Raw genomic sequence first — 23,506 nt, forward strand, 5'->3', positions numbered from 1 at the left:
TTTTTATATTTGTCGTCTGAAGGGTCAGCTTCAAAACAATACTGATCTCGTGAAAATCTGTCGCCTCCGTCGAAAGTTTTAGGCATTTATACAAACATACATTTAAACAGACAGGTGAGATTTATATTATAGATGACGAAACGATCATAGTTTTCTTTCTAGATTTGCTATTCATTCGGTCTTGTATTCTTTTGTTAGAAAATATCTCAACTGATAACTGCTCTGGGATTAAAAATTAGCAACATTGAGTTCAAACTACATGAACTGCATGAGAGAGAGAGATAGTTGGGCTGTATGAAAATTTTAGGGTTTTTTTTTCTTTCTTTTTACTAATGAGTCACCAGTTAGTTCATCACATATCAATGCCAAACACCACTCGAGGATAAAGCTTAATATGGATCGCATAATGATCCATAAAGCTTATAATGATCGAATAATGATCCATAAAGCTTAATATGGATCGAATAATGATATGTGATATTATGAGAAAATTAAAAACGATGAATAGAATGACGAACATTTGTTCTTTGGTCCTCACATGTTTCTGACAAAGGGGGAAGAATTGTTGTTTTGTGAGTTTAAAATCTATCCCTCTAATACTCATTGATGTTTTTTTTCTTGTTTTTTTTTTTTTTGCTTTGAAGTGATATTAAGTAGCTTCACACCTTGTCTGAAGCGATTTCTATTAAAATAAAAATAAAAACTTTTATTGAAAATAACCGCCGAATTTAATCCAGTGTGGGAACTAATTAAAGGTAGGTAACTCTGTAAAAAAAACAAAACAAATCAAGTCTTTAAGAGTTACACATCTTTTTTCTTTTTCTTTTTTTTCTAAATAAAAGTGTATTATCTCCCCTTTTCAAGTATCGCTCTTCAATTTATTGAGATCAAAAAGCCACGTTTACTTATTCGAAAATGATGTCCCCAGGAGAAATCGGTGTATCTCGGCTCGGCCCCCCTTTGCCGGCCCAGGAAAACAACGGGAGCGTTATGCGGACTATGATGCTTTTCAGCAGCGCCATGTTAACTGTTCCGATCTGTTTGTATTTCATCAGCAAATCTCTCTTCTTCGAAAGTTGGTTAGGAATGTCGAACAGCAACTCGTATTTCTATGCGGCCATAGTTGCTATTGTCGCCGTGCACGTCATCTTGGGCCTTTTCGTTTATGCCGCCTGGAAGGAAGGCGTCAGGGCAGTGTCTACCATCAAACGGGACTAAGATGAACAATTTAACCAACGGTAAACATTTGACTTTAATTGAATTATTATTTCATGATAATTCGCATGAATTCCGGTTTTGTTTTTCTTTTCTTCATTACAACTACTGGGGACACGGAAGGCGGCTCAGTCCGTAGCGATGTTGGGTTTGTTTAAAATAAGTAAATAATAATAAACAGATTTGATTCTGGACTTCGGAACCGTCAGCATTTTTTTTTTTTTTTTTCAATACTTGGAATTCTGTCTATTAACCCGAAATTCACTTCTGGTTATTGTACATTTAAGAAAGTCATTTACAATTTCAACTAACAATCAATAAGCCCACATTGTGATCAACATTGACATTATTTAACAATAGACGCAGATGTTTTTTTTTTTTTTTTGTTTTGTTACTTCACAAAAAAAAGAACAATAAAATGTATTAAATAGAATCACAATGCGTCTTTATATATAATATATGTATACTAGTCTACCCGTTGGCACTTAAAGGGTAAGACGAAAAATGTTCGAAATAAAAAGTGATTTGGAGATTGTATTGTCTTTTTATTGTCTTAAGAAAACATTTTTTTTTTTTTTTTTTTTTTGAAGTGATGAGTGAAAAAAATAATAGTAAGGAAGCCTCCAGAGCACTACTGCAAGGCAAGCCCTAATTGAAATTAAGGAGGCCTTACTAAAATCACTACTAAAACCAAGTTTCTATCTTCCTTGAAGAGAAAATATTTTTTAAGTAAGGTCCGAAAAAAAAAAAAAAAATCGTCATAATCCGCAGTAAAAAGAGCAGTAAATATGGTTATAGATCTGATTATAGTTTTATATATTCTATATTTATGTTTAAATCCGTTGTTTTTTGTGTTTTTGTTTTTTTTTTTACTCGGGGGTTAAATTACATTTATTTGTAAGGAAAACACGTTAAAATAAGTTAAAGCAGAAAATATTGTTGACTTTGTGTATGCTTTGAATAGCAGAGCAAGAGCACTCTTTAATATCGGACTTAAAACAGAGCGACCATGAAATAAGTAAGCAGACAAGTTTTTTGAAACCGGAAGTCACAAATCGGATAGATGGTTTAAACGCCCAATCAAGCTAGCTGATTTCAGTTTTATAATTATACTAGCATGGGTGTCTGGCGTTGCCTGGATGTTTGGAGGTGTGTGTTGAGCCAAAAAAAAAAAGTTCTAGTTGGAAGGCAGGCTCGAACCCGTACTGCGAAGGAGGAAAAGAATGTGAAAAAACGTGACATCTTTGCTGTTATGACCACCACCAAACCGAAAGTGACGTAGGTTTAAATTAAGGTTAGACAATCGAAAAGAGATGACTTTCAAAAATATCGGCAAAAAAAGCAACCCTCTCTGTAGAAAAGTGCCCAGTTGAGGGTGAAGAAATTAATGTTTTTAGCCAATTTTTTTTATATTTGTTGTCTGAAGAGTCTAGCTTCAAAACGATACTGATCTTGTGAAAATCCGTTGGCTCTGTCGAAAGTTTTAAGCAGACATGCAGACATACGTACATATATTTATATATTTGTAGCTTAAATTTTCGACCCAAACCGATTAAAAAGCTTGCTCTATCTCTGAATACCCTTTATGTAAAATTTCAAATGTTTAGACCAGAAATTGTCTGAGTAATTTGGTAGAGACCGAAGAGGTCAAATCTTTTTAAACTTTGACCCCTATTATGATCCCTTAACATTTATTGTTTTGGGCTCAAATCAAGTTAAGTTAGGTCCATGTCCAAGGAACCTATATCTAAAATTTCAAGTGTTTAGACCCAAAATTGTCTGAGGAGTTTGGTAGAGTTCTCAAAGGTCAAAATCGTTGAACTTTGACCCCTTAATAGCCAAATTTCCGGCTAAAAACCGACCACAAAGATTTTCCCAAATCTCAGTACCCTGTATATCAAATTTTGAGTCTGTAGACTGAAAATTGATAGTTATTGCGTAGGGAAATGTACACAGACAGACACGCACACAGACAGTTTCACTTTTATAGATATATAGATAGATAGACTCATGGATTAAACAAAAATATATACGTATACATAAATATATATGGAAACAATTTTTTGTTTACTGTAAAGATTTTATGCAAATATTATGCAAGTATAGATCATGTAAAATATCTGCATGAATATGATTACACATAATAGTTAACTAAAGATGATCATCTCATAAGAAAACCGAAAAAACTAATAGGGAATTAATTAAAATGAATGTTTAAAAGAATATGCAAATTAGGTAGATCTTTTGCTAGTAAATGCATTTCCACGATCCATATATAAGAAAATTGTATTTTCTTTTTAAATAAATAGAAAAGGGGTTTTTAATATGAATATCAATACACACAAAAGAAAAACGAATTTATAGGAGTATAGATAGATAGTCTGGTATATCTATAATCTATATCTATGTTATAAGTAATTTTGGTTGTCATGTAGCTGATGTCTCCCTGATTCTACTTTGGCATTTTCTCGCTCACGTGCCCCTATTACAAATTCATAGCAGTGGGCCGACATCAATGGATTTTTTTTTTTTTTGTACCAAAACGATCATTAACAATGTTTTGCTTTTTAATGCGTGACATATTTTTTATTCATCTTTCTTTTTACTAATGTTCACTCCTAAGAAATCATATCACCACTTGGATTTAAGGGGCTACTATTATGGACCATGCCTAGGAAAGATTAACAAGATGTTGGTTTACATTACATTTAAACTTCTGCATATCAGTACAGTCAGGGTAGCAGGAAGTGAATTCCAAAGTCTAACTGTTCAAGGGAAGAAGCCATTAGAGTAGAAAGCTTTTTGGCATTTAGAAACCTCAGTAGTGAAGGGGTGAAATTTTGTTGCTAAGCGGGTTTGTCAGGGATATGTATGTAGAGGAAACACAAATGCAACAAGTTCATTAGAGCACATTCCATTAAAATATTTGTAAAAGCTTGGTGGACAAAATGGAACCTATTAGATTGCAAATTCTTTTTTGGACCCTGTCCAAGAGGGAGAGACTAGTGACAGATGCACCAGCCCATATGTGATACTTGATGCATGGGCGAATGGTGGCCTCGTAGAGGTACAGGATATTTTCAGGTGTGAGTAGTTTTCTAGATCAATAGAGGGAACCCACCTTCTTTGCAGCAGCCTTGGCAATGTCTTGAATGTATTTGTTCCAGTTTATATTGCCCATGAATGTTAGGCCGAGGAGTTGAAGGAAAAATTCTCAGGTACGGTCTTATTTGTCATGGATATCAATGGTTGGAGAGATGTCTTGTAATTAATGTTAAAGGAGAGCAGCTTAGTCTTAATAGCATTAAATGTTACCATCCATTTGCGGCCCCATTCCACTATGGTCTGGAGGTCATTTTCTAACGATTCTGCCATTTGTCTTAGATTTATGTGTATCTGTTCTTCTCTCATGCATGTTATAGAGCGTTTTATCATCAGTAACTATACTCATCTTGGACACAATATTATGAGGGAGGTTGTTTATGAATATCAGGAATAATAGTGGTCCAAGGATCGACCCCTGATGCTGCCTGGATGTACATCCATCAATCAGAACCTGGATGGTTCTATTGTCTAAGAAGGATCTAATTTAGTTATAATTCAGTTATACCATTAGCAGCCTTTTGTGCCAAACATTGTCAAAGGCCTTGGATGCATCGAGAGCTACAGCCCTAGCTTCACTCGCCTTATCCAGTGCATGGTATATGCATTCAGAAATGACTGTTAAAATATCGGATCAAGTAAAGATGAGATACCCCATAGCAGAAGACGAATACTGGTGCACATTTCAAGTGACACCGGTTGTTCGACCTTCACATTGCCGTCTGTTGTTTGTAAACACGTCAAATAGCAGATATGGTCGAATGTTCGCGAGCAAGATTTTAAAAAAATATATTTACAAAACTAGACAACAAAGTGAAAAAGCAATACAAAAACAAATATAGGTGCTTGTTAAGAAAAAGTCCCAATCAATTTTTTAAATGTGTCATTTTAAGGAAAAACAACAGTACTTAATTGTTATGTCGAAAATAGTAATATATCCAAAAATTGCGAAAATTCATTGAGTAGAACAACTGTTATTGTGTTTTTAGTAAAAAAAAAAAAAAAAAAGAAAGTCTATTGCTATGGTCTAAGTATATCAGCCATTAAAGTGGCAAAAAGGGAGATAATTACGTCAATCTTCAAGGTGTTCATATCTAGGGAAAATGCAGTTTCCCCCAATTTTCTGTATATACTTTTAACTATAAATAATTTTCTACTCAATGAATTTTTGTAATTTTTGGATATATTACTATCTTCGACGTGACAAGTAAGTACTGTTGTTTCTGCTTAAAAATCACATATTCAAGAAAATCGATCTGTCGACTACTTTAACAAGCACCAAAATATATAACAAATAAATGTTACCAAATGCAAGGTAAGTTTCTCTTCTACCTAACTGAAAGGGTTTTTAGTGGTTTTCCTCACTCTAAAACGTTTATTCGGTTCAAAAAACGTATAGTGTCAAGCGTTGGGTGAGAACAAGAAAGATAGCAGCGAATTGACACCTAAATATTTGAAGTATGACTTAAAAATAAGAAATTATACAAAATACTGTTAGAAATCCACCCAATAAATGTTACCATGGTATATATTGGGTTTTTAACAGCATTTCGTTTTTATTTTTAAGTCATTTTCAAGACTTCAAATATTCAATTCACGGCTATTTTTCTTGTTTTCACTTGATGCTCAACATTATGTTTTTTGAACCAAATAAATGTTTTAAAGTGAGTAAAACCACTAAAATCTTTCCCAGATAGGTATTATTATTATTATTATTATTATTATTAGATTATCTACTTAATTATCATGTCAGAAGTACTTAAATATTACTGCATTATTTAAAAACATTTATCGTAAATTTCTTTGGGAACGTGTGACATAATAGGAAGGGAGGTAACTCAGTTATCTTAAAAACAAGGTAAGTAGCTCATTTTTATTATTGTTAATGTACAATTTATTAAATTGTCAATTGTTACACACTATTTACCTCCCCTTGGAATTGGAATTCTCCAGTGTTTTTTTATTTTTGAAAATTGAAAATAATTATGTATATAAATAAATACGTTTTGAAAGCTGAAAACAATTTTTTTTTATATATAAACAAATTTATTTGCTTATATCAGATATATTTCGATGCTAAACATCTTATCAATGTAGAGTTTTTTCCTTTTTTTTTCTTTTTTTCTTTTTCTTGACTGCGTGGTGGAATTCTGCGTTTGAGGGTGATGGTAGTAGCCCGATGTTCTTGTTAACGGCTCGATATTTAAATAAAAATAGTCATCAGCAGGGTGTCGCACCAGCCGTGCAAAATTGAAATTAGGAAAGAAAATTTTTTTTTTTCTTTTCCTGCTTTTGAAGTGTTGTGTTAGTTGAAAATTCAAACACAACGCTTCAAAAGCAGGAAAAGAAGAAAAAAATTTTCTTTCCTAATTTCAATTTTGCACGGCTGGCGCAACACCCTGCTGATGACTGTTTTTATTTTTATTTAAATATGAAGCCGTTAACAAGAACATCGGGCTACTACCATCACCCTCAAACGCAGAATTCCACCATGCGGTCAAGAAAAAGAAAGAAAAAAAACACACTCTACATTGATAAGAATGTTTAGCATTGAAATATATCTGATATAAGCAAATAAATTTGTTTATATATTAAAAAAAAAATGTTTTCAGCTTTCAAAACGTATTCATTTATTATATACGTAATTATTTTCAATTTTAAACTAACACAACACTTCAAAAGCAGGAAAAGAAGAAAAAAAAATTTTCTTTCTTTAATAATTTTTCCTACGTAATTTTTAGATATGTATTACTATAACATGGCAATTAAGTAGATTTGTTTAACTTGAAATTCAATACTAAAAATTTCAAACGTCACTATTACAGTGTATTTACACCAAAAAGACATTTCAAAGAGAGAGATCTTTTTATTTGTCACCATGCAGCCGACAGCAATGAGGTGGGGGGCTAAACTTAAAGATAACCTTTTTTTTTTTAATTATCTGTGCATTATAGTGTGGCCAATCTCCCGTGGTGAGGTCAAGCAACTGACCTCTGGTCTTCTTCGAAACTGTGGCTCGTGATGTCTAGTTGTCCGGAAGCTCACCACATGAAATTCTAAGCACCTTTGTGTCAAATTCTTCTGAAAGCGAAAAGCGAAGCTCGCATATGCCAGAAAGAAGGAAGACAAACAAATAAAAATTCTATTCTACTAAAAATTAATTTCACAAAAATTACAGTCTTTTACAGATATATACACGTTCAGTTCTTGGCACATTTTAAAATTTACAAATCTCACTTCTTCGTAGATGGCACTCAGGCGAACTGGAGAGGGGGGTGGTCAGGCGTTTGGGAGCTGGTTCCTCTCGAGGTTGGAGCAAATCTCTCTCCAATCTGTCTAAATAAAAATGGGCGCTTGTTTTTATATTCCGGGACGGGTCGGGGTGCGGTGGTCCTATTCAACCAATCAGAGCCATCTGGGGAAACCTCAAATACATTTGCGTGTGTGCGCATCACCGATATTACCAGTTTTGTAATCTCAGACCAAAACTGACATCCGTTCATATGACCCCCGGGGTCAATCCGTGTCATTCAGAAAGCCATAGTCTGAAGGTGTTCTCCAGGCCAACAAGTACAATCTCGTTTCTACTTTATTCTGATGTTTCCTGTTATTGGATTTTTAAACAACGGAATATATCTTTGGCTTTTCAAACAATAAAATATATATATATCTATATTTCAATTCAAATATTTTCGATATCCGCTGTTGTCCGAATCAATTTAAACAATTTTAGCATATTTACCCGGTCTTTCTCAGGTCTCAGGGCGGTCTCAACCACCCCAATGGGGAGCAAATCGCTCGTTACAATAGAAATTAATATAATTTCTGGTAATGTCACTAAATAGGGTTTTTGGGTGATATAAGAAAAATGAGTTTGTGTGTGCCATTAAAATTGTGGCTTATCTTTTAACATTATTACATGAGGAGTCATTTCGTGTAAAAATTTATTTTCCTCATCGAAACCCGAGAAATGCATGATTAAAAATGAGTTAATAATCAAGATGGCTTGACCTTGCAATCAAAAAAAAAGATCCAGTGAAACGGAACGAACCGAGGCAAAACTGCCAAGTCGGAAAATTACAACGAAATAACTGTTATTAATATTTTTATAATCAAAAAGAAATTAAAAGGAAAAATAATTTAAACAATTTTTATTTTTACTTATGTGGAATAAATGCATGAAAAAAATATGAAAAATAATTTAAACAATTTTTATTTTTACTTATGTAGAATAAATGCATGAAAAAATATGAAAAAATAATTTAAATATTTTTTATTTTTACTTATGTGGAATAAATGCATGAAAAAATATGAAAAAATAATTTAAACAATTTTTATTTTTACTTATGTGGAATAAATGCATGAAAAAAATATGAAAAATAATTTAAACAATTTTTATTTTTACTTATGTAGAATAAATGCATGAAAAAATATGAAAAAATAATTTAAACAATTTTTATTTTTACTTATGTGGAATAAATGCATGAAAAAAATATGAAAAAATAATTTAAACAATTTTTATTTTTACTTATGTAGAATAAATGCATGAAAAAATATGAAAAAATAATTTAAACAATTTTTATTTTTACTTATGTGGAATAAATGCATGAAAAAAATATGAAAAAATAATTTAAACAATTTTTATTTTTACTTATGTAGAATAAATGCATGAAAAAATATGAAAAAATAATTTAAACAATTTTTATTTTTACTTATGTAGAATAAATGCATGAAAAAATATGAAAAAATAATTTAAACAATTTTTATTTTTACTTATGTGGAATAAATGCATGAAAAAATATGAAAAATAATTCAAACAATTTTTATTTTTACTTATGTGGAATAAATGCATGAAAAAAATATGAAAAATAATTTAAACAATTTTTATTTTTACTTATGTGGAATAAATGCATGAAAAAATATGAAAAATAATTCAAACAATTTTTATTTTTACTTATGTGGAATAAATGCATGAAAAAAATATGAAAAATAATTTAAACAATTTTTATTTTTACTTATGTGGAATAAATGCATGAAAAAAATATGAAAAAATAATTTAAACAATTTTTATTTTTACTTATGTGGAATAAATGCATGAAAAAAATATGAAAAAATAATTTAAACAATTTTTATTTTTACTTATGTGGAATAAATGCATGAAAAAAATATGAAAAAATAATTTAAACAATTTTTATTTTTACTTATGTGGAATAAATGCATGAAAAAAATATGAAAAAATAATTTAAACAATTTTTATTTTTACTTATGTGGAATAAATGCATGAAAAAAATATGAAAAAATAATTTAAACAATTTTTATTTTTACTTATGTGGAATAAATGCATGAAAAAAATATGAAAAATAATTTAAACAATTTTTATTTTTACTTATGTAGAATAAATGCATGAAAAAAATATGAAAAAGTAATTTAAACAATTTTTATTTTTACTTATGTGGAATAAATGCATGAAAGAATATGAAAAAATAATTTAAACAATTTTTATTTTTACTTATGTGGAATAAATGCATGAAAAAAATATGAAAAATGATTTAAACAATTTTTATTTTTACTTATGTAGAATAAATGCATGAAAAAAATATGAAAAAATAATTTAAACAATTTTTATTTTTACTTATGTGGAATAAATGCATAAAAAAAATATGAAAAAATAATTTAAACAATTTTTATTTTTACTTATGTAGAATAATTGCATGAAAAAATATGAAAAAATAATTTAAACAATTTTTATTTTTACTTATGTGGAATAAATGCATGAAAAAAATATGAAAAATAATTTAAACAATTTTTATTTTTACTTATGTGGAATAAATGCATGAAAAAATATGAAAAATAATTTAAACAATTTTTATTTTTACTTATGTGGAATAAATGCATGAAAAAATATGAAAAATAATTTAAACAATTGTTATTTTTACTTATGTGGAATAAATGCATGAAAAAATATGAAAAAATAATTTAAACAATTTTTATTTTTACTTATGTGGAATAAATGCATGAAAAAAATATGAAAAATAATTTAAACAATTTTTATTTTTACTTATGTGGAATAAATGCATGAAAAAAATATGAAAAAATAATTTAAACAATTTTTATTTTTACTTATGTGGAATAAATGCATGAAAAAAATATGAAAAAATAATTTAAACAATTTTTATTTTTACTTATGTGGAATAAATGCATGAAAAAAATATGAAAAAATAATTTAAACAATTTTTATTTTTACTTATGTGGAATAAATGCATGAAAAAAATATGAAAAATAATTTAAACAATTTTTATTTTTACTTATGTGGAATAAATGCATGAAAAAATATGAAAAATAATTTAAACAATTTTTATTTTTACTTATGTGGAATAAATGCATGAAAAAATATGAAAAATAATTTAAACAATTTTTATTTTTACTTATGTGGAATAAATGCATGAAAAAATATGAAAAAATAATTTAAACAATTATTATTTTTACTTATGTGGAATAAATGCATGAAAAAATATGAAAAAATAATTTAAACAATTTTTATTTTTACTTATGTAGAATAAATGCATGAAAAAAATATGAAAAAATAATTTAAACAATTTTTATTTTTACTTATGTGGAATAAATGCATGAAAAAAATATGAAAAAATAATTTAAACAATTTTTATTTTTACTTATGTGGAATAAATGCATGAAAAAATATGAAAAAATAATTTAAACAATTTTTATTTTTACTTATGTGGAATAAATGCATGAAAAAAATATGAAAAAATAATTTAAACAATTTTTATTTTTACTTATGTGGAATAAATGCATGGAAAAAATATGAAAAAATAATTTAAACAATTTTTATTTTTACTTATGTGGAATAAATGCATGAAAAAAATATGAAAAAATAATTTAAACAATTTTTATTTTTACTTATGTGGAATAAATGCATGAAAAAAATATGAAAAAATAATTTAAACAATTTTTATTTTTACTTATGTAGAATAAATGCATGAAAAAAATATGAAAAAATAATTTAAACAATTTTTATTTTTACTTATGTAGAATAAATGCATGAAAAAAATATGAAAAAATAATTTAAACAATTTTTATTTTTACTTATGTGGAATAAATGCATGAAAAAATATGAAAAAATCATTTAAACAATTTTTATTATTACTTATATGGAATAAATGCATAAAAAAATATGAAAAAATAATTTAAACAATTTTTATTTTTACTTATGTGGAATAAATGCATGAAAAACTATGAAAAAATAATTTAAACAATTTTTATTTTTACTTATGTGGAATAAATGCATGAAAAACTATGAAAAAATAATTTAAACAATTTTTATTTTTACTTATGTGGAATAAATGCATGAAAAACTATGAAAAAATAATTTAAACAATTTTTATTTTTACTTATGTGGAATAAATGCATGAAAAAAATATGAAAAAATAATTTAAACAATTTTTATTTTTACTTATGTGGAATAAATGTATGAAAAAAATATGAAAAAATAATTTAAACAATTTTTATTTTTACTTATGTAGAATAAATGCATGAAAAAAATATGAAAAAATAATTTAAACAATTTTTATTTTTACTTATGTAGAATAAATGCATGAAAAAAATATGAAAAAGTAATTTAAACAATTTTTATTTTTACTTATGTGGAATAAATGCATGAAAGAATATGAAAAAATAATTTAAACAATTTTTATTTTTACTTATGTGGAATAAATGCATGAAAAAAATATGAAAAATAATTTAAACAATTTTTATTTTTACTTATGTAGAATAAATGCATGAAAAAAATATGAAAAAATAATTTAAACAATTTTTATTTTTACTTATGTGGAATAAATGCATGAAAAAAATATGAAAAAATAATTTAAACAATTTTTATTTTTACTTATGTAGAATAAATGCATGAAAAAATAATTTAAACAATTTTTATTTTTACTTATGTGGAATAAATGCATGAAAAAAATATGAAAAATAATTTAAACAATTTTTATTTTTACTTATGTGGAATAAATGCATGAAAAAATATGAAAAATAATTTAAACAATTTTTATTTTTACTTATGTGGAATAAATGCATGAAAAAATATTAAAAAATAATTTAAACAATTTTTATTTTTACTTATGTGGAATAAATGCATGAAAAAAATATGAAAAAATAATTTAAACAATTTTTATTTTTACTTATGTGGAATAAATGCATGAAAAAAATATGAAAAAATAATTTAAACAATTTTTATTTTTACTTATGTGGAATAAATGCATGAAAAAAATATGAAAAAATAATTTAAACAATTTTTATTTTTACTTATGTGGAATAAATGCATGAAAAACTATGAAAAAATAATTTAAACAATTTTTATTTTTACTTATGTAGAATAAATGCATGAAAAACTATGAAAAAATAATTTAAACAATTTTTATTTTTACTTATGTGGAATAAATGCATGAAAAACTATGAAAAAATAATTTAAACAATTTTTATTTTTACTTATGTGGAATAAATGCATGAAAAAAATATGAAAAAATAATTTAAACAATTTTTATTTTTACTTATGTGGAATAAATGCATGAAAAAAATATGAAAAAATAATTTAAACAATTTTTATTTTTACTTATGTAGAATAAATGCATGAAAAAAATATGAAAAAATAATTTAAACAATTTTTATTTTTACTTATGTAGAAGAAATTCATGAAAAAAATATGAAAAAATAATTTAAACAATTTTTATTTTTTCTTATGTAGAATAAATGCATGAAAAAATATGAAAAATAATTCAAACAATTTTTATTTTTACTTATGTGGAATAAATGCATGAAAAAAATATGAAAAATAATTTAAACAATTTTTATTTTTACTTATGTGGAATAAATGCATGAAAAAATATGAAAAATAATTTAAACAATTTTTATTTTTACTTATGTGGAATAAATGCATGAAAAAAATATGAAAAATAATTTAAACAATTTTTATTTTTACTTATGTGGAATAAATGCATGAAAAAAATATGAAAAAATAATTTAAACAATTTTTATTTTTACTTATGTAGAATAAATGCATGAAAAAAATATGAAAAAGTAATTTAAACAATTTTTATTTTTACTTATGTGGAATAAATGCATGAAAAAATATGAAAAAATAATTTAAACAATTTTTATTTTTACTTATGTGGAATAAATGCATGAAAAAATATGAAAAATAATTCAAACAATTTTTATTTTTACTTATGTGGAATAAATGCATGAAAAAAATATGAAAAATAATTTAAACAATTTTTATTTTTACTTATGTGGAATAAATGCATGAAAAAATATGAAAAATAATTCAAACAATTTTTATTTTTACTTATGTGGAATAAATGCATGAAAAAAATATGAAAAATAATTTAAACAATTTTTATTTTTACTTATGTGGAATAAATGCATGAAAAAAATATGAAAAAATAATTTAAACAATTTTTATTTTTACTTATGTGGAATAAATGCATGAAAAAAATATGAAAAAATAATTTAAACAATTTTTATTTTTACTTATGTGGAATAAATGCATGAAAAAAATATGAAAAAATAATTTAAACAATTTTTATTTTTACTTATGTGGAATAAATGCATGAAAAAAATATGAAAAAATAATTTAAACAATTTTTATTTTTACTTATGTGGAATAAATGCATGAAAAAAATATGAAAAAATAATTTAAACAATTTTTATTTTTACTTATGTGGAATAAATGCATGAAAAAAATATGAAAAACAATTTAAACAATTTTTATTTTTACTTATGTAGAATAAATGCATGAAAAAAATATGAAAAAGTAATTTAAACAATTTTTATTTTTACTTATGTGGAATAAATGCATGAAAGAATATGAAAAAATAATTTAAACAATTTTTATTTTTACTTATGTGGAATAAATGCATGAAAAAAATATGAAAAATAATTTAAACAATTTTTATTTTTACTTATGTAGAATAAATGCATGAAAAAAATATGAAAAAATAATTTAAACAATTTTTATTTTTACTTATGTGGAATAAATGCATAAAAAAAATATGAAAAAATAATTTAAACAATTTTTATTTTTACTTATGTAGAATAAATGCATGAAAAAATATGAAAAAATAATTTAAACAATTTTTATTTTTACTTATGTGGAATAAATGCATGAAAAAAATATGAAAAATAATTTAAACAATTTTTATTTTTACTTATGTGGAATAAATGCATGAAAAAATATGAAAAATAATTTAAACAATTTTTATTTTTACTTATGTGGAATAAATGCATGAAAAAATATGAAAAATAATTTAAACAATTTTTATTTTTACTTATGTGGAATAAATGCATGAAAAAATATGAAAAAATAATTTAAACAATTTTTATTTTTACTTATGTGGAATAAATGCATGAAAAACTATGAAAAAATAATTTAAACAATTTTTATTTTTACTTATGTAGAATAAATGCATGAAAAAAATATGAAAAAATAATTTAAACAATTTTTATTTTTACTTATGTGGAATAAATGCATGAAAAAAATATGAAAAAATAATTTAAACAATTTTTATTTTTACTTATGTGGAATAAATGCATGAAAAAATATGAAAAAATAATTTAAACAATTTTTATTTTTACTTATGTGGAATAAATGCATGAAAAAAATATGAAAAAATAATTTAAACAATTTTTATTTTTACTTATGTGGAATAAATGCATGGAAAAAATATGAAAAAATAATTTAAACAATTTTTATTTTTACTTATGTGGAATAAATGCATGAAAAAAATATGAAAAAATAATTTAAACAATTTTTATTTTTACTTATGTGGAATAAATGCATGAAAAAAATATGAAAAAATAATTTAAACAATTTTTATTTTTACTTATGTAGAATAAATGCATGAAAAAAATATGAAAAAATAATTTAAACAATTTTTATTTTTACTTATGTAGAATAAATGCATGAAAAAAATATGAAAAAATAATTTAAACAATTTTTATTTTTACTTATGTGGAATAAATGCATGAAAAAATATGAAAAAATAATTTAAACAATTTTTATTATTACTTATATGGAATAAATGCATAAAAAAATATGAAAAAATAATTTAAACAATTTTTATTTTTACTTATGTGGAATAAATGCATGAAAAACTATGAAAAAATAATTTAAACAATTTTTATTTTTACTTATGTGGAATAAATGCATGAAAAACTATGAAAAAATAATTTAAACAATTTTTATTTTTACTTATGTGGAATAAATGCATGAAAAACTATGAAAAAATAATTTAAACAATTTTTATTTTTACTTATGTGGAATAAATGCATGAAAAAAATATGAAAAAATAATTTAAACAATTTTTATTTTTACTTATGTGGAATAAATGTATGAAAAAAATATGAAAAAATAATTTAAACAATTTTTATTTTTACTTATGTAGAATAAATGCATGAAAAAAATATGAAAAAATAATTTAAACAATTTTTATTTTTACTTATGTAGAATAAATGCATGAAAAAAATATGAAAAAGTAATTTAAACAATTTTTATTTTTACTTATGTGGAAGAAATGCATGAAAGAATATGAAAAAATAATTTAAACAATTTTTATTTTTACTTATGTGGAATAAATGCATGAAAAACTATGAAAAATTATTTAAACAATTTTTATTTTTACTTATGTAGAATAAATGCATGAAAAACTATGAAAAAATAATTTAAACAATTTTTATTTTTACTTATGTGGAATAAATGCATGAAAAACTATGAAAAAATAATTTAAACAATTTTTATTTTTACTTATGTGGAATAAATGCATGAAAAAAATATGAAAAAATAATTTAAACAATTTTTATTTTTACTTATGTGGAATAAATGCATGAAAAAAATATGAAAAAATAATTTAAACAATTTTTATTTTTACTTATGTAGAATAAATGCATGAAAAAAATATGAAAAAATAATTTAAACAATTTTTATTTTTACTTATGTAGAATAAATGCATGAAAAAAATATGAAAAAATAATTTAAACAATTTTTATTTTTACTTATGTAGAATAAATGCATGAAAAAATATGAAAAATAATTCAAACAATTTTTATTTTTACTTATGTGGAATAAATGCATGAAAAAAATATGAAAAATAATTTAAACAATTTTTATTTTTACTTATGTGGAATAAATGCATGAAAAAATATGAAAAATAATTTAAACAATTTTTATTTTTACTTATGTGGAATAAATGCATGAAAAAAATATGAAAAATAATTTAAACAATTTTTATTTTTACTTATGTGGAATAAATGCATGAAAAAAATATGAAAAAATAATTTAAACAATTTTTATTTTTACTTATGTGGAATAAATGCATGAAAAAAATATGAAAAAATAATTTAAACAATTTTTATTTTTACTTATGTGGAATAAATGCATGAAAAAAATATGAAAAAATAATTTAAACAATTTTTATTTTTACTTATGTGGAATAAATGCATGAAAAAAATATGAAAAAATAATTTAAACAATTTTTATTTTTACTTATGTGGAATAAATGCATGAAAAAAATATGAAAAATAATTTAAACAATTTTTATTTTTACTTATGTAGAATAAATGCATGAAAAACTATGAAAAAATAATTTAAACAATTTTTATTTTTACTTATGTGGAATAAATGCATGAAAAACTATGAAAAAATAATTTAAACAATTTTTATTTTTACTTATGTGGAATAAATGCATGAAAAACTATGAAAAAATAATTTAAACAATTTTTATTTTTACTTATGTGGAATAAATGCATGAAAAAAATATGAAAAAATAATTTAAACAATTTTTATTTTTACTTATGTGGAATAAATGCATGAAAAAAATATGAAAAAATAATTTAAACAATTTTTATTTTTACTTATGTAGAATAAATGCATGAAAAAAATATGAAAAAATAATTTAAACAATTTTTATTTTTACTTATGTAGAATAAATGCATGAAAAAAATATGAAAAAATAATTTAAACAATTTTTATTTTTACTTATGTAGAATAAATGCATGAAAAAATATGAAAAATAATTCAAACAATTTTTATTTTTACTTATGTGGAATAAATGCATGAAAAAAATATGAAAAATAATTTAAACAATTTTTATTTTTACTTATGTGGAATAAATGCATGAAAAAAATATGAAAAAATAATTTAAACAATTTTTATTTTTACTTATGTAGAATAAATGCATGAAAAAAATATGAAAAAATAATTTAAACAATTTTTATTTTTACTTATGTAGAATAAATGCATGAAAAAAATATGAAAAAATAATTTAAACAATTTTTATTTTTACTTATGTAGAATAAATGCATGAAAAAATATGAAAAATAATTCAAACAATTTTTATTTTTACTTATGTGGAATAAATGCATGAAAAAAATATGAAAAATAATTTAAACAATTTTTATTTTTACTTATGTGGAATAAATGCATGAAAAAATATGAAAAATAATTTAAACAATTTTTATTTTTACTTATGTGGAATAAATGCATGAAAAAAATATGAAAAATAATTTAAACAATTTTTATTTTTACTTATGTGGAATAAATGCATGAAAAAAATATGAAAAAATAATTTAAACAATTTTTATTTTTACTTATGTGGAATAAATGCATGAAAAAAATATGAAAAAAAAATTTAAACAATTTTTATTTTTACTTATGTGGAATAAATGCATGAAAAAAATATGAAAAAATAATTTAAACAATTTTTATTTTTACTTATGTGGAATAAATGCATGAAAAAAATATGGAAAATAATTTAAACAATTTTTATTTTTACTTATGTGGAATAAATGCATGAAAAAAATATGAAAAAATAATTTAAACAATTTTTATTTTTACTTATGTAGAATAAATGCATGAAAAAAATATGAAAAAATAATTTAAACAATTTTTATTTTTACTTATGTAGAATAAATGCATGAAAAAAATATGAAAAAATAATTTAAACAATTTTTATTTTTACTTATGTGGAATAAATGCATGAAAAAATATGAAAAAATAATTTAAACAATTTTTATTATTACTTATATGGAATAAATGCATAAAAAAATATGAAAAAATAATTTAAACAATTTTTATTTTTACTTATGTGGAATAAATGCATGAAAAACTATGAAAAAATAATTTAAACAATTTTTATTTTTACTTATGTGGAATAAATGCATGAAAAACTATGAAAAAATAATTTAAACAATTTTTATTTTTACTTATGTGGAATAAATGCATGAAAAAAATATGAAAAAATAATTTAAACAATTTTTATTTTTACTTATGTAGAATAAATGCATGAAAAAAATATGAAAAAATAATTTAAACAATTTTTATTTTTACTTATGTGGAATAAATGCATGAAAAAATATGAAAAAATAATTTAAACAATTTTTATTATTACTTATATGGAATAAATGCATAAAAAAATATGAAAAAATAATTTAAACAATTTTTATTTTTACTTATGTGGAATAAATGCATGAAAAACTATGAAGAAATAATTCAAACAATTTTTATTTTTACTTATGTAGAATAAATGCATGAAAAAAATATGAAAAAATAATTTAAACAATTTTTATTTTTACTTATGTAGAATAAATGCATGAAAAAAATATGAAAAAATAATTTAAACAATTTTTATTTTTACTTATGTGGAATAAATGCATGAAAAAAATATGAAAAAATAATTTAAACAATTTTTATTTTTACTTATGTGGAATAAATGCATGAAAAAAATATGAAAAAATAATTTAAACAATTTTTATTTTTACTTATGTGGAATAAATGCATGAAAAAAATATGAAAAAATAATTTAAACAATTTTTATTTTTACTTATGTGGAATAAATGCATGAAAAAATATGAAAAAATAATTTAAACAATTTTTATTTTTACTTATGTAGAATAAATGCATGAAAAGAATATGAAAAAATAATTTAAACAATTTTTATTTTTACTTATGTGGAATAAATGCATGAAAAACATATGAAAAAATAATTTAAACAATTTTTATTTTTACTTATGTAGAATAAATGCATGAAAAAAATATGAAAAAAATAATTTAAACAATTTTTATTTTTACTTATGTAGAATAAATGCATGAAAAAAATATGAAAAAATAATTTAAACAATTTTTGTTTTTACTTATGTGGAATAAATGCATGAAAAAAATATGAAAAAATAATTTAAACAATTTTTATTTTTACTTATGTGGAATAAATGCATGAAAAAAATATGAAAAAATAATTTAAACAATTTTTATTTTTACTTATGTAGAATAAATGCATGAAAAAAATATGAAAAATAATTTAAACAATTTTTATTTTTACTTATGTGGAATAAATGCATGAAAAAATATGAAAAAATAATTTAAACAATTTTTATTTTTACTTATGTAGAATAAATGCATGAAAAGAATATGAAAAAATAATTTAAACAATTTTTATTTTTACTTATGTGGAATAAATGCATGAAAAACATATGAAAAAATAATTTAAACAATTTTTATTTTTACTTATGTAGAATAAATGCATGATAAAAATATTAAAAAATAATTTAAACAATTTTTATTTTTACTTATGTGGAATAAATGCATGAAAAACTATGAAAAAATCATTTAAACAATTTTTATTTTTACTTATGTGGAATAAATGCATGAAAAAAATATGAAAAAATAATTTAAACAATTTTTATTTTTACTTATGTAGAATAAATGCATGAAAAAAATATGAAAAAATAATTTAAACAATTTTTATTTTTACTTATGTAGAATAAATGCATGAAAAAAATATGAAAAAATAATTTAAACAATTTTTATTTTTACTTATGTGGAATAAATGCATGAAAAAATATGAAAAAATAATTTAAACAATTTTTATTATTACTTATATGGAATAAATGCATAAAAAAATATGAAAAAATAATTTAAACAATTTTTATTTTTACTTATGTGGAATAAATGCATGAAAAAATATGAAAAAATAATTTAAACAATTTTTATTTTTACTTATGTGGAATAAATGCATGAAAAACTATGAAAAAATAATTTAAACAATTTTTATTTTTACTTATGTGGAATAAATGCATGAAAAACTATGAAAAAATAATTTAAACAATTTTTATTTTTACTTATGTGGAATAAATGCATGAAAAAATATGAAAAAATAATTTAAACAATTTTTATTTTTACTTATGTGGAATAAATGCATGAAAAAAATATGAAAAAATAATTTAAACAATTTTTATTTTTACTTATGTAGAATAAATGCATGAAAAAAATATGAAAAAATAATTTAAACAATTTTTATTTTTACTTATGTAGAATAAATGCATGAAAAAAATATGAAAAAGTAATTTAAACAATTTTTATTTTTACTTATGTGGAATAAATGCATGAAAGAATATGAAAAAATAATTTAAACAATTTTTATTTTTACTTATGTGGAATAAATGCATGAAAAAAATATGAAAAATAATTTAAACAATTTTTATTTTTACTTATGTAGAATAAATGCATGAAAAAAATATGAAAAAATAATTTAAACAATTTTTATTTTTACTTATGTGTAATAAATGCATGAAAAAAATATGAAAAAATAATTTAAACAATTTTTATTTTTACTTATGTAGAATAAATGCATGAAAAAATATGAAAAAATAATTTAAACAATTTTTATTTTTACTTATGTGGAATAAATGCATGAAAAAAATATGAAAAATAATTTAAACAATTTTTATTTTTACTTATGTGGAATAAATGCATGAAAAAATATGAAAAATAATTTAAACAATGTTTCTTTTTACTTATGTGGAATAAATGCATGAAAAAATATGAAAAATAATTTAAACAATTTTTATTTTTACTTATGTGGAATAAATGCATGAAAAAATATGAAAAAATAATTTAAACAATTTTTATTTTTACTTATGTGGAATAAATGCATGAAAAAAATATGAAAAAATAATTTAAACAATTTTTATTTTTACTTATGTGGAATAAATGCATGAAAAAAATATGAAAAAATAATTTAAACAATTTTTATTTTTACTTATGTGGAATAAATGCATGAAAAGAATATGAAAAAATAATTTAAACAATTTTTATTTTTACTTTTGTGGAATAAATGCATGAAAAACATATGAAAAAATAATTTAAACAATTTTTATTTTTACTTATGTAGAATAAATGCATGAAAAAATATGAAAAAATAATTTAAACAATTTTTATTTTTACTTATGTGGAATAAATGCATGAAAAAAATATGAAAAAATAATTTAAACAATTTTTATTTTTACTTATGTAGAATAAATGCATGAAAAAAATATGAAAAAATAATTTAAACAATTTTTATTTTTACTTATGTAGAATAAATGCATGAAAAAAATATGAAAAAGTAATTTAAACAATTTTTATTTTTACTTATGTGGAATAAATGCATGAAAGAATATGAAAAAATAATTTAAACAATTTTTATTTTTACTTATGTGGAATAAATGCATGAAAAAAATATGAAAAATAATTTAAACAATTTTTATTTTTACTTATGTAGAATAAATGCATGAAAAAAATATGAAAAAATAATTTAAACAATTTTTATTTTTACTTATGTGTAATAAATGCATGAAAAAAATATGAAAAAATAATTTAAACAATTTTTATTTTTACTTATGTAGAATAAATGCATGAAAAAATATGAAAAAATAATTTAAACAATTTTTATTTTTACTTATGTAGAATAAATGCATGAAAAAAATATGAAAAATAATTTAAACAATTTTTATTTTTACTTATGTGGAATAAATGCATGAAAAAATATGAAAAATAATTTAAACAATTTTTCTTTTTACTTATGTGGAATAAATGCATGAAAAAATATGAAAAATAATTTAAACAATTTTTATTTTTACTTATGTGGAATAAATGCATGAAAAAATATGAAAAAATAATTTAAACAATTTTTATTTTTACTTATGTGGAATAAATGCATGAAAAAAATATGAAAAAATAATTTAAACAATTTTTATTTTTACTTATGTGGAATAAATGCATGGAAAAAATATGAAAAAATAATTTAAACAATTTTTATTTTTACTTATGTGGAATAAATGCATGAAAAAAATATGAAAAAATAATTTAAACAATTTTTATTTTTACTTATGTGGAATAAATGCATGAAAAAAATATGAAAAAATAATTTAAACAATTTTTATTTTTACTTATGTAGAATAAATGCATGAAAAAAATATGAAAAAATAATTTAAACAATTTTTATTTTTACTTATGTAGAATAAATGCATGAAAAAAATATGAAAAAATAATTTAAACAATTTTTATTTTTACTTATGTGGAATAAATGCATGAAAAAATATGAAAAAATAATTTAAACAATTTTTATTATTACTTATATGGAATAAATGCATAAAAAAATATGAAAAAATAATTTAAACAATTTTTATTTTTACTTATGTGGAATAAATGCATGAAAAACTATGAAAAAATAATTTAAACAATTTTTATTTTTACTTATGTGGAATAAATGCATGAAAAACTATGAAAAAATAATTTAAACAATTTTTATTTTTACTTATGTGGAATAAATGCATGAAAAACTATGAAAAAATAATTTAAACAATTTTTATTTTTACTTATGTGGAATAAATGCATGAAAAAAATATGAAAAAATAATTTAAACAATTTTTATTTTTACTTATGTGGAATAAATGCATGAAAAAAATATGAAAAAATAATTTAAACAATTTTTATTTTTACTTATGTAGAATAAATGCATGAAAAAAATATGAAAAAATAATTTAAACAATTTTTATTTTTACTTATGTAGAATAAATGCATGAAAAAAATATGAAAAAATAATTTAAACAATTTTTATTTTTACTTATGTAGAATAAATGCATGAAAAAAATATGAAAAAATAATTTAAACAATTTTTATTTTTACTTATGTGGAATAAATGCATGAAAAAAATATGAAAAAATAATTTAAACAATTTTTATTTTTACTTATGTGGAATAAATGCATGAAAAAAATATGAAAAAATAATTTAAACAATTTTTATTTTTACTTATGTGGAATAAATGCATGAAAAAAATATGAAAAAATAATTTAAACAATTTT

The 23,506-nt window shown here is 21.3% G+C and overlaps 1 protein-coding gene across 1 annotated transcript; it reads left to right on the plus strand.

Moving 5' to 3' along the window:
• Positions 1-915: 915 nt before the first annotated feature.
• On the plus strand, positions 916-1,218 carry LOC145263921 (vacuolar ATPase assembly integral membrane protein VMA21-like). Its single transcript, XM_080120997.1, has one exon. It carries the CDS (start codon positions 916-918, stop codon positions 1,216-1,218), a length of 303 nt encoding a protein of 100 aa, XP_079977123.1.
• The last annotated feature ends 22,288 nt before the right edge of the window (positions 1,219-23,506 follow it).

Source organism: Euprymna scolopes, chromosome 39 (genome assembly GCF_053919585.1).
Source record: "Euprymna scolopes isolate OS-2025 chromosome 39, ASM5391958v1, whole genome shotgun sequence".
NCBI lineage: Eukaryota > Metazoa > Mollusca > Cephalopoda > Sepiida > Sepiolidae > Euprymna > Euprymna scolopes.

Coding starts and splice junctions, on each gene's coding strand:
- LOC145263921 (XM_080120997.1), top strand. CDS start 916: ATGATGTCCCCAGGAGAAATCGGTGTATCTCGGCTCGGCCCCCCTTTG.